At 40.9% G+C, this 13835-nt stretch overlaps 1 protein-coding gene across 1 annotated transcript in view; it reads right to left on the bottom strand.

The window, feature by feature from the left end:
- The window catches only part of TMEFF1 (transmembrane protein with EGF like and two follistatin like domains 1), an 85426-nt gene that overhangs the window by 42463 nt on the left and 29128 nt on the right, over positions 1–13835 (bottom strand). The window contains exons 4-5 of the mRNA XM_026841408.1: positions 13003–13116; positions 8305–8434 (exon numbers count right to left, since the gene is read on the bottom strand). Coding sequence (XP_026697209.1) covers positions 8305–8434; positions 13003–13116 — 244 coding nt within the window. The remainder of the gene's footprint in view (positions 1–8304; positions 8435–13002; positions 13117–13835) is intronic.

The following is a 13835-nucleotide window of genomic DNA, read 5'->3' as shown; positions in this document are numbered from 1 at the left end:
TGCTCCAGGAACAGCTGTTTGTTCACGAACTTGTCACTATAAAACATTACACAGGTGTTACATTTCATGAGCTAGGTGTAAAAACAAACATCCCACATAAAGTCTGGCATCCTTTAATACAATTTGTCCATGCTTACTGTGCCCTACTCTCTCTTTTTCCTGTCAAGGTACTTTTACTCAAGGAAGAGCATCACTCAATACTTGAAAACTAAATTGCTTTTTTAACCTTTTTTTCAACTGTTTGAGATACAAATTTGTTAAACCCAAAAGAGATGAAGAGTACAGAGGCTGATTTTCAGAATGTTTATTTTTTTTAACCCTCTGGCTCTGGGAGAGGTACATGAAGGAGTAATATATAAATCACCTGACTGCAGAAGTACCTCCAGAAAACAACTAGTCCTCAAAGCAGACTTCAGTCATCTAATGACAAAATAGGTCCTCTCAACTGAGTCAATCACTTCATATAAGGATGCTCTAACAGCATAGTTATTTCATTGACATTAGACTGACTGGATTAGCATCTGAGGAGTGACAGATTGTGGCTGCATCACCTTTACATTAGTAGTTCAAGCACCAGCAGGACTTGAGTTTCCTTACCACCCCAGGCCAACTAACTCCACTTCAGCGCATTACGCAGCTGGCTAGGGATTTTGTATGGAGATGTGCATCCCGCTGGGCAACGGTCTGCACAGCATCTTCAGCTGGCACGGCAGTAAAGACAAGCCCTTAAACACACGTTCTCAGCCACAACTCTCCCTCAGTTTTTCTTGCTCAAATGAGGTGGAGAGAAGAGGATGGGATGGCAACTCCAGTCAGTGAATTGCTCTCCATCCCTGCTAGCTCAGCTTCTCTGGAAGATGAGGAGAGGAGCAGAGCACACACTCTGCTTGTCCCACACCTCTCCTTTTATGCCTGCTTTGATAATGGAGAAGGCAGCTGAATTTATTTCCACAAATCTGAAAGAAGAAGGAGACAAGACAGAGAGAGGACTGGTGTTCTTAGTTCCACATATGAGCTCATTGTTCACATCAGAGGAAAACCCAAACCCTCCGTTTGCTCAGTTCCCTCCCCCGCTTTTCTTTAAGCAGCTGTATTTCTAAGAATAATTCCCTCTAGTGCGTGGATGAAAGTGTGAAATTCCACATTACTGGGTCACTTCACACATTAAAAATAATCTCCTGTCACATGGAGTATCAGGAATAGTGAGGCTTTTTTCCCTCTGCCTGAATTTTCCTTTCTTTCCTCCTGTACCACTACTCCGTGTCTAATAGACTGAGCTTATTTACCTTACAGAAATGAATCCAAAAACAGAAGGGCTCTTGTTCCTTCGATAGTGACCCACTTTACTGACAAAGCAGACAATCCCATATAAAATGTCACTGTTGGTTACTGATAAATATGCCTTATGATGTGGTATGGCTTCATTAAGAAATTCAGAGGAGTATAATTTACTTATATGAGGTAAGTATATAGGCTTATTTGTAGTGGTGAAATTGTTTCATAAGCTGGTCTGGGGGAGAGAAGGCTGACATACAAACATGAGCAAGTTCAATATGTAATTCATATAGAAAGCAAAGGCTAAAATGTCTCAAAGCACCTTGACTTGTTCCATGTTTTTATTTCTAACTCTCACTCTGACCACTTTCCCCTGTACATTCAGCCCTGAGGTGAGAAACATCGCTCAGCTCCAGCATGAGGGGCTTCAGGTACAATGTGAGGTGTGCATACTACGTGTCAAGGGGAGGTACCATCACACAGACAGTACGAGCTGTAACAAGAGAAACATGTAAATGATAAAGCTGATGCTCAGACCACCCCTTTCTATAGATCATTGGGTTGATACACACCCCGTCTCCACTTGGCAGGACATCATAGTAATGGGATAGATCCATTCCCACTTCTCTGGGATTTCAGATCTCAAGAAATCATTTAAAAAAAAGAGTGTCATCCTCTATAACATTGCATCATTTTCAACTTTTCACTGGGAGCTTGTGTCTCCCCTCTGAGGCTGGGAGCTGTGCTAGGACTTGTCTCCAGGGTAACCATGCTAAACTAAGCCGGTGTTCCTGCTTTTTTTCTGAGCCTTGGCTAGATTTTCCCAAGCAGCTGCTGGTTAAAAAAGTAGCATTTTTTTTGCAAGCTGACTTGGACAAGCAGCCCTGCTCTTTTCAGGCGCTTAACCAATTCAGGATTTCCAAAAGCGGGCTCTATGCACCATGACTTGGCAAGGAAGATGCTCAAACCAGTGAAGAAGCTGGACAGAAATAGCATCCCCCCCAGCCACAGGTCAGTAATTAGAGAGTGAGTGACTGAACTCACTCTTTACTTAAGCCACCCTTTTCCAAATAGACTTATAAAAATATGCTTATAGACAAATGGACACACTTATACTGTGAGCTGCTTTTATCCATGAAGGAGTTTCTGGAAAAATACATAAAGAAGCACTTGGATCAGACATGGCATCGGAAGACTGTAAGCACTAAGCTACAGTCAGAACCCTTTTTTTTTGGTTCTCTCTGAACAGGACCCCTTTCTGTACCATCGGTTTGCTTTGGTGCAGAAGCTACACACTCCAAACCCAAAAGCGCCTGCAGCCTCTCTCATTCAGGAAGGATGGCTTTTAAATCAAACTAGCATAAAAATGAAATCCATCTCTTCCACGTTTAGGGCAACAGCTCCAAACTGCTAAGTACAAAGAGGAGGGCAAACAGTTCACTGGCCAGTTTTAAGCAAGCAGACCCTTCCACTTGATTCACATGGGGCAGGTGATCCAGTGGGCATCTTCCAGAGAAAATCTGCTCACAGAAAGGCAGGCACAGAAATGCCAAACCACTGCACCTTTTTTAGATTTGTGTAAGAAACAGGTCAGCAGCTATTTAGTTGTGGGCAGAACAGAACACCTTGTCACACCGAAGGTAAAACTGTACACCATTCTCTAGGAAACAAAGCGAAAAAAATGATGTATTTGCAGAATTTAGGTACTGCAAGGCTTAGTTTACAGCTGAGAAGGGATTTCCAGCATCTGAACTTTGGCACCCTAGAGTTATTATACTCTTTATACCCAAGTCCTGGATTTTCCCCTAAAGCTTTTGGAATACAGCTGTGGGGGTTTTTTAGTACAAATACAGTATGTGCCACTTCTTCGCATTAAGAAGAAATTGGTCTTCCCACAGCAGTACTCAAGGAATTTCGCTGAGCAAGCGCTGCATAGTATTTTATCTCTTTTATTCAATTGTTTTTAGTTACTCTCTTATGAGACAGAACTGGAAGAGAGGAAAAGGGAAGTTGCTCTCAACTCCTAGCTCCCCACTAGCCTGAACTTCCAGGTTAACAGAGCTAATGAACCAGTCCTCTCCATGCTGAGACAGGACAGGCTTGCTGCAGCTTAACCCTAGGTACACAAGAGTGCATCCAAGTAAAGATTAGATAAAATTATCAAGAACTTGCTACCAAAGAAGACCATCCTGATCTACAGCTGGCACTAAACACGGCCACGAGAGCACCATGGCATTGCTCAGTCAGAGCTTTTAATTTTCCCTCTTTCCTCAGCACAGTGCAATTCTCCATCAGCTCCTGCAGGAACAGCACAGGCCCCAAAAGCAGCGGTGCAAGGACCAGTGTTTTGGAAGAGATCCAAAATCAGCACAGCCCATTTCAAGCCACCAGCCACAGCAAAGACCAAAGCAAGCTCCAACTTCCCGCTGCTGGCAACAGACCGGAGCTCCTGCCGCTGCACAAAAGCGGTTTGTGAAGAAGCACAACAGCTCAGCCACCCCACGCTCCGCTCCCAGCAGCAACAGCTTAGCCCTGCTGCTGCCGCTGGGTTTGTATCCCCACCCTCCAGGAGCAGGGCTGCCTGCTAGCAATTACTCTTGATTTTGATATGCCAGCAGGAGCTTTTGGGGAGGAATGCTGACAAGCCTAATTGCCAGCAGCTGCAAGGCCTCTGGCTGCTGGAGATAGGCTTTTAACCTCCACATTGCCAGGCTGGGCATAGAGAATGTTCATTTGCCTTGACACCTTCAGGAGAAAAGCGGTTGCTATCACTTGATCCTGGTAACCATTTCTGGCTTCATTATACCAGGGGGGAAAAAAAAAAGAAAAAAGGCACAGGATATTAAATCCTGGCATGCGTCAATGAGATATGTCTGGGTAAGCCTATTTTTTTTCATCCAAAACATTTCCTAATGACAGAATGGTGACACTGTGCTGTGGCAAACCCTCCTTTCAAGCTGGACAGGAAAACTCCTGTACTGCACTGAGTCTGGTAGGGTCTCAGTCAGCTCTCTGAATTAATGTTTTTATAACAGGTTTACAGGGTTTTTATGGCTTTCTTGCATGAGCGTAAAGAGTTATTTTCACACTTTCTTAATCTAGAAGTGAGTTGCCTAGAATTTCTTTCTTAACTCCCTCAAAAGGATTAAAGTGAACTTATTATATTTCTTTCCAGGACAAAGTGTGCATCTAATTATGCTTCATTTGCTGTAAAAACCTGTGCATTCAAATTCAGGATAAGAGTTTGATTACTTTGGACTGAGGAACACTAAGCTAAAGCCACTCCTAAGAGAATTAATCCTTAAATCTAACAGAGATACACTGTTTGTTTCCAGTTCTGCAAATAACTTTTTTTTTTTTTTTTTTACTTTAGAAAACCCAACAGAAAGTGATGGACTGTGCCTTCAAAGTATATACAGTACACTGAGATTCTGTAAGTACAATATATCATCTATTACATCATTGTATGGTTACATCTTCATATGTATATAATATAAATTTGGCAGCAGTCAAAACTGTGGTTCTGTGTGCAGTTAACAGGAGAACACATTCTTAGAAATTAATTGTTAACGTCTACTTTTAATTCACTGAATTGATTTATTTTATTTAAACTTATAAAGTACAACAAATTCACCAATGAAAGGAGGCAGAAAAAAATCAAGGAACTTGGTGACACTCCTCCATGCTCTGAGCACCCTTTTCACCCTCTCTTCCTGGTTTCTTAAAATCTGTTTAGCAAGTCAGTTCAAGATAACGTCTGGTAGAGGATGGCATAATGTAATGTCACCCTTTATGAACTGAATAAGGCTTCAGGTCAGCAGCAAGACCGCTGATGATACGAGTTTGGCAGGAGTCCTGGTATAGGTATTGCCATCTCCCACTGTCCTGTTGCCTGTCTCTGCAGTTCAGCCCACAACCAAATGCAAACAGAGAACTGATGAGGGTAAGAAATTTAAACAAACAAACAAACAAACCAAAACAAAACAAAAGGCTGGGACAGTGCTTTGAACTTGTTCACAGCATAATCCCACAGAGTAAGTAGGATAAGGTATGGAAGACAGGAAGTACTACCAGGCTTCACAGCCCTGTTCATCTCCATCCAGTCACGGACTGGACTGGACGATTCCTTTATGAATGCAAAAGGCCAGGTTAGATGTAGGCCAAACTGTATATAGTTTGATTTGACACATCCTTTCTCAAAGGTGTATTAAGGACTAGGCAGAGAATGCCAAGGCTGCATTTCACTCATTTTCCTAGTTTTTCTGTACATTACAACATGGGGCAACATGCACTGTCTAAAACCCACAGACCCTCATCACCCATACCTTGTGCCAGGGGTAATTAGGCATAAAAACACCTCTGTAAACCCAGATATTTGAAAAAAACCCCACAATGTGCCTACACTGAAAAATGGGCTTTGACAGTATTAAGACCTGTATATGAGTCCTGAAAACTTCAGCCATACATTCTCTTACATTTCTCTAAACCATTTTTAATGTCAAAACTTGCATTTTGTTCATTTCTAAAGCACCTATGATTGACTCTTTTTTTAACCGTTGCTTATTTTAGGATTTTGCAACTCAGAGAGCGCTTGGACAAAGGAAATGAATATAAATATGCTACTAAATCACCCATGACTGTAAAAAATTAATCAAAATTTTCTTCCAAGAAATAGGTCTGACTAAATCACTCAGTATAGTCTGTTCCAGTGCTGTAACTTCAGAAGGTATCAATCCCTAGCAAGTGGGAAGCATTTCATTCTTGTTTGACATTCAGAAGTCTGAAGTACTTTAAATATTAAATAGCTGTTACAACACCATGAGGGAATTTCATCCTATTGTCTTGGGTGCGTCCCACCAGGATGAAGCAGTGCTTTGAAAAATAGAAACTGATAGGAAACCAGTGAATCTGCACTTAGCTCCCAATGATGTCCCAGAACAAAGCATTTTCATAGCAAATTTGGAGGCACTGGGTGAAAATTAATGGAGGTGTATAATGGATTTTTTAAGTTGGGCATTTGCTGCTTCCCAGACATGTGTTACAGATCCACAGTACAAGTATATGAACTTCTTGATGACCCACGATCCCAGGCAGAGCATGGAGATGATCCAGATGAGGGCTTTTATCATCCAATATCCTCATGCCAGCTGGAGCACGTCAGACACTCAGGGAGCAGTGGGTAACATTTTGGTAGAGCTCTGCCAAAGCACTTTAAATTGTACAAGTGTAAATGCAGTCTGCAGCCTGAATCTCATCCTCAGTTTCAGAAATGTGTTTTCAGTACTTTCTGGTCAATTGTTTCTCAGCACATGTCTTGATCTGTTACACTAAGTGCTAAAAATTATGCTGCATTTCCTGGTTTTATGTAGGACTTAAAGAAAAGGAAAGAAAGGTTAAAGAAAGTATCCCAGACTAGCTGAGTAACGTAGTAATTAGCTGCCAGCAACTTGAGGCTGAGAAGAATCAGTTTCTTGTTTTGAAATGTCTTTTTCTTAGTAGAGTAGAACACATAAAAATAAACGCTCTTCTTTGTTGTTCCCACCACATTATCCTAGTATTTTGTTTTAGTGAGGGAAATAAACTTTCATGATGTGATTCTGTTTCTTAAAATAATATGGGCATGAAATTAAAAAAAAATAAAATACTTATACATCCTCAGTTCAAACCTTCATACTTCTTGGGTGTTGTGATAGGACTATGTGAGTGCTCCAAAATTGTAATGCGTTTTTTTCCTATTTCTGCAGCATCTGGAGATAACTTACAGGTGTGAGATCAGGAAAGAAGGTAGATTCAGGCAACTGCCTGAGGTATTCTGAAATTATGCGGCTGAGCCAAGCACAAAACATGTTTCCTTCAGTATTAGGACCAACATCATAGATGTTTTGGACCCTTAGTAAACAACCCAAATCTCAGCACAGGTTCGTGCTGCAGTCAAAGGCATTAGAACAGCTCGTGTAAAACACAGCCACACTGCATTTAAATGAGGTAGCTCTGGGAGGGACAGCAGCAAGGACTTGGTCTATGTACATTGCTCATATATTCAGCCTAATTTCCAGATGGGATGTTGCAGCTATCAGTGAGTTCCAGGCTGCTACCTCTAAATTGTCATCGATAACTAGAATAGCCAACATTAAGCTACATAGGAGTATGCTCCTGACCCATAGTCATGCTTTTGGCTGCCATACAGATGTAACCTTGCTTAGGTTAATCCCAGAAACTACTGTGTATCAAAAGATGAGGGATGTCCCCAGCTTCTTTTGTGGGTTAATCATGTACCAAAGAATGCAGTTGTTGATGCTACTGAGTCATTTAATTTAGTTCTGAGGAAGCCAGCCATGTGTCTGGTCTCACCACTTTGAATCTTGAAGTCCAGAGGTTCAGAAGACCTCTGGTGGCTAAAGCTTCTGTATCCAAGAGCATGCTGCAATATTCAAGACAGTGAAAACTTGTCCCATGTATTTTGAGTGTGTGGAAAATCTGTGTTTTAAATATGTGGAAAGACAGAAAAGGTCATTTCATTAGAAATGTGAGGTACAATGATTTTGTAAGAGTTATGCATACCTTCACTGTAATGACACAAAGTGAAATTAGTCAAAAGTGATGCCTTGGATACAGGTAGGGTGACAGTCAGTATGATCTTGCTGTCACTTGCTGGATGTCACACTAATTCTTACATCAAAAAGATTAGTTCTAAAGAAATGACTAATTTATAGTCTGCTCCAAAATTGTTGTAAGCCTGTTGAAAAATATCAAGGCTCCTCTATACATACAATAGAAGCAATCACAAACTATTTTCTCAGAAAAAGTATTTCTACTTTTGATGTTTATTTATTAATCTGTTAGCATATCAGAAGATATACCAGATTTCTTCTCTATAAAAATATTTAATTGCTAAAGAGGACTTGGGGTTTCCACATTATTTCATTGTATGAAAAGCATGAAAATGGAAATCTCTGGAATTAAGGGCAAGACTAAAGAGCTAACCATATAACATCATTCATTAGTGACACAAAGTTATGTTTTACATACCAGAATAACAAGGTCCTCTTGATACCACTGTTATCTCTTTCTGATGCTTGCAAGCAGCTCTCCTGAGGAAGCATTCATTTTGGTAAGTGTCTCCATTTGATCCACAAACAGGAATATAGTTTGTGTGACACTGAAAAAGAAATTATAAAGTAACTCAGTCATAAAAAAACCATGTGATTAATCTCAACTGCATACTAACATACAGTAAGATAGTTGTAAATATGAATTACTAGCAGTAATTTATAACCCTCTTCACTAAAGGAAGATTTTAAATATATTAAGTTTCTCAGTATCACTGTTGTATGTATTCCTTTCGGATCACTGAAATAATAGTTGAACTCTGTATGGGCTGAATGCAGAAATTCCGTAGGAAAGATTAAAAGAACAAAATAACTATGGTGGGACTTAGTAATGGCTAGAGGGAATATGACAAGCATCTAGAAGTATTTGAAGGATAAACACTGAAGAAGGAGAAAACTTCTTCAAGATCATACAAAAATGTGTGACTAGGCACAGGGGAATGAAAATGGGTGAAGGAAAAGTTAAGGTGAACAGTGCTTAAGGGGAGATTTTTTTAATCTTTTTGGTCATAGAATAATCTTTCAAGGGAGATGGAAAACAATCACCATCTCCATTAAATGCATGAGCATCATGAGTCTGTTTTACTTGGTCAACAACTGTCATAACGCTTTTATATTACTATAGTGAATAGCTTTAAGCTCGAAGTCAGTAGCATTGGTACATTTAATTTAAAGGAAGAAAGGAAAATTTATCACTCAGAATGGCTTTTGCAGAAGCAGCCTGTATTTTGCTATTTTCCTACATTCTTGTACGTATAATGTACATTAAAAAGCTGGGAAATACACTGTGACCACCAATCTGCCTAATACCTGCAAGTGCTGCACCGCTCCCTGATGAACTGGAGATCCAAACTCCACTTCGTGTGGAAAAGGAGACATTGCCCTGTTTGGAACTGCAATGGTAACTCTAATTTCAGATAACCTTTTGCATCTTCAAAACCCCAAGGCAAAAAACAAACAAACAACAAGAAGCAATGAACAAATACACTGATTAGCCACCAAATTTTTAAACCATATGAAGTGTATGATTAAACTGGTATAGTTCAACCAGTGAGAGTTCACACAGAAATAGCAATATTAGTTAAGCTAAGCTGCCTCAAAAGGACAAGAATTTCTTCTCCAAATCTAAAATGACAGTCCCTGCCACAACAGTTTCTTTATGCTTTGGAAGACACAGACCTCAAAATACTCAATTTTTAAAATATAATTTTGAAGGGAATTATCCTCTGTCATCCTGTCATAGATGACCAGTGAGAATGCACTAAGCATGCATGGACAGAAATAAGACATGCTGCCAGCTCTGAAAATTATTTCTAACATTTTTGTAATACTTTCCCTTAGTGACCAGGTCTCAGACATTCAGCCACAGCCATCAGTCCTATCACATCTCATACTCAATAGTCACTTCTAGTGTATAATTAAACAGGTGACTCTTGAGAGGGACAATACGTTACAATAGATACTTCTCTATTCAATCTTTAAGTTGCTGTGTGATGATTTAAAGTTGCAGGTTTCTGTCCTGAGGATAGAAAATGAGAGGCAAAGTGATTTCTTTTTTTTTTAATAGTTCAGTAAGCCTTTAATGATTTGCTACAGTGCAGCTAAAAGTTCTCATTCAAACATCCTTTAGGAGTAGAGTTGGTTTTTTTTGTGAGGAAATCCTCTAATAGCTTGAATGACCAAGATGGAGAGCATCTCACCATGGATGGGACCTGCTCTGCATGGCATCCTGTGGGAAAATCCATCTGGGCTCCACACGATGCTGCATGATTGTGGCATGCCCAGCATCTGAAGGGATGTAAGGTTTACTTGCTATCTGTATTCCTTTTCCTATTCTGTCTTATTTAAGCAGTTACTCTATTACACAGTTTGTTATCAAGCCTTTCTTATTGAGATTGAAAAAGAGCCCCACACTGTCTCTCTCTCTCTCTCACCTCACCTCTCCCATCAGCCTCTAACACTCTCACTAGATGTTGATCAGTATGTCATTTAGGATTTGTAAAGCATCGTCCAAATTACAGCAAAAGACCTTTCCAAAGGTTTGGTGAACGTGTGTTATCCCTACCTCCATTATAATAAAAAGAGACTTGTCCTTTTACCTGACTAGGCCTGTGGAAAGTTGGGATATCATTAAGGTCACCGCAAGCAGAGCACAGCTGAATCCTTCAGCACCTCTCCTAGGGTCCAGTTTATATATTTGACTCTGGGGAATCAAACTTCAGTATCTCACTTTATGTTAGGTGACTTGGCAAGACAGAGAACGCCTACAAGGTGTTCAGAGAGGTCGCAGCCTGCAAAGCTCTTGCTGCCATGACATTATAGCTGTCTCAGTGATAACTCTGAAATTTGGCAGCCAGTCATCTCCAAAGGGGATCCTAGGAGGAAAAACTACAACTCCATAATATTTAAAGTTTCAGAAGACCAGACAGTTAAGAAATGCTGCCAGGGTGGGGATGGTGGCAGATGAGGAGGAGGAGGAGGAAGGAATGGCAATGCCTGGAAGCGAACTGAGGAATGGTTTGTGCCAGCCTTGGCCTTAGTTCAGGGGTGGCTACAAATAGCTGTGCCCCTCTGTTCCCCAAAACACCCTGCTGTCAGGCATCCAGGGCTGTAGCTTCGCACCCAGCAGCTGTTCCTCTCCAGCAGAAAAATCCTTCACCTGACCAGCACCCGGACGCAAGAGCATTTTAACTGGGCAACTCTCTCGCTAGAGTGCATCTTCTAAAAACTGCAGTTTTAAGAGCATAAGAAATGCCTTGCTGGATGAGACCAGTAGTGCATTTATCTACGTGCTCTGTCCTAGCTGCGGGGAATAGGAGAACAGTCTGACATCCTCAGCTCTTTCTTTCAGCATGTCTTCAGCTGAACCACTAAAGTGTGTTAATTCCTTTTCAAAGCAATGTAATGTCAGAAAAAAAATTATCTAGCTATCAGATAGTCTTGCACGTAGAGAACCTAACAGTTTGGGCTGGATGTTTGTTGACTGGGATATTTTGGTGCTGCCCATTGCAGACACATAATTAAGGTTGAGAGTTCCAGGAAGAATTCAACTTGTTATGTCTGAAAAATACAATACCTTCTTCTCATCCTTAGACTTCTTTCCTTAGAGTAATGGATAAATTTTTCAGGAAGTAAAAGTAAACTTATAAGTAGCTTAAAAATAATAATGGTTTTAAAAATGGGCTCTTCAAGACAAAGTATCAGCTTATCACATGGGCTAGTTCTTATTTTAGTCTTCATGACCTGGATATTAGGAAGACATAAAATTTACCACCTACAGAAAATAAATGAAACCTTTGCTTAGCCTAGGGTTGAATTTCTTTTCGTTATTTTTAATCATTACTGGGTTTTGATCTTATTGTTTTTCATAAATAAAAGTTACAGACAGAGTGAAGGCTGATGAATAACCCTCTTCTCCTAAGACTTTTTTTTCTCCCTTTAAAAGGCAGTCATATCCCACTGTTCTTAGGGGATGTAAGCTGCAGGATGCCCCAAGCATAGGTACCCACCTGAACGACACCACATCAAAAGCCAGTTCTGAAACACTGGAATCCAAAACCAGTGTAAGATCACATACACACTGTTGCTATTCTGGCTCCCCTTGATTTATTATTTATTGGAAAGAGAACATACGATTATTTTTGAAACATGGAAAGATAGCCCACTCCAGGGTTGGCTGATAACACTGCCACCTCTTCCGGTTTTACCAGGAGTCTCATAATATTTGTTTCATTTATCCTAGCTATCAATTCTATGAAGAAAGAACCTCACTCTTCTCTTTTCTCTAAATAAAGTCAGGGGTAGAAGGGGAGGAAGGACTGCCATGATAGTTACTGTAAAAAAAATGTAAACTAAAGGCTCAAAAACTAATGAAGCAAACTGAACTTGCTATTTGTTACTTTTTCAAAGTTCATAGGATATTTTTAATTCATTTTCTTTTTTTCTTTTTTTTTTTTTTTCCCCTGAGTGGGACTAATTCACTGTTTCCATTCATAAATTTTATGATCATTGGTGATCCTGTTATTATATGATTTTCAAAATTCCTTAGTATCTTCCTGTATCTAATGTACCAGATTTGGCTGCCAGCAGAGCAGGGAAGAATCCTCCAAATACTGCTAAGTAGAGTAAGCAATACATAAGTACTGCATTTAAATTAAAAAGCTTCATCTGATATCTGTGACAACGCTTGGACAGCCTGCTCTGGGTCACCTCCCCTCCCCTCTCAGGTCTCAGGACAGAATGAGGCAAGGTGGGGAAGCAGCAAGCGGGTGTCAGCCGGCGCTCCCCAACTCTGCTTGTGCCGGTCGCGGGTGGGGTGCCTGGCACACCAGTGGCCCTCCATTCTTCCTCACATCGCTCTGAGCTGCCAGATGACTTAATTACCAAAACGGTTCAGGGAGCAAACGTGATGCCATACTCTCCACTTGGTCCCTGAGCACACTCTAGTGAATTTCTGTCACATACCATCTCAATCAGTGCCATCACAAAAGGAGCCTATAGTTACACTATATAAGCCTGTCGATGAGTGAAATTTTTAAAGCAGCGATTCTATAAATACTTCAGTACACCTGAAAGATGGGTCAGAAATGGCAAATAAAAACAGGTGAGCAGCCCTTACCTGGAACTGACATGCACATTTCAAGCCATCACCCTCTTCCTTGCACACTCCTCCGTATTTACATGATGATTCATCACACACTCTTACATCGGATTCCCTTACATTTAACTCTGAAAAAAAAGATAGAAAAAGGAGACAGAAAAGAAGTTGTAAGATGAGTAATTCTGGGGACTGCCTTGTCCTTAAACCCACTGAGCCCCCCCATTGCCTTCCCCTCATACAGAAACCAAGGGAAAATGACAGATCTGTTCCCCGGGCTGCCCTGCATCAGCTCTGTCCTGCTCCCCAGGAGTAGGTTCTGCTCCCCAGAGGTAGTCTTATTTGGTTGGCACAGCGGCTGTGGCTAAACACCGCTTCACCATGCAAACAGATACAGAGCAGGCACATTTTTACACTGCCCAAATTACCTTCCACGTCCCCCCTGTGAAGGATGTCTCCAGTACAAAAGCTTTCTCTGCTGAAGTTGCATCTAGCAGTAGTCAGGACTTTTACACAAGCCCCAGCCCGTGTTTCTCACCCGCTACCTCTTTTCGCCTTACTTGCCACAAAGGTCCTGAAGAAGAAAAGCTAAAATGCAATTTTTCTGCCCAGTTGTCCAGTCTCTGGCTTGCCCACACTCTTATCCTTCAGACTAAAAATAAACTGAAGTGTGTTTAAACTATTATAATTTGCTTGCACTGTAGGAGTCAGGGAATGGACCAGAGCCCTCTGCCTTAGCTGCTGCATAAAAATGTGGAGCACAAATGCAGCTCCTGCCTCAGTAAGCCTGTAACAGAGCTATAGCTGGCAAGAAGGAAACCAAGGAACTGTGCACATCGACTGCACAAGCACTA

This window comes from Athene cunicularia, assembly GCF_003259725.1.
Source record: "Athene cunicularia isolate RWA chromosome 2 unlocalized genomic scaffold, athCun1 chr2_part1, whole genome shotgun sequence".
Lineage (NCBI taxonomy): Eukaryota > Metazoa > Chordata > Aves > Strigiformes > Strigidae > Athene > Athene cunicularia.
Note: the sequence above shows the minus strand (reverse complement) of the source record. Positions and strands in the feature narration are given on the sequence as shown.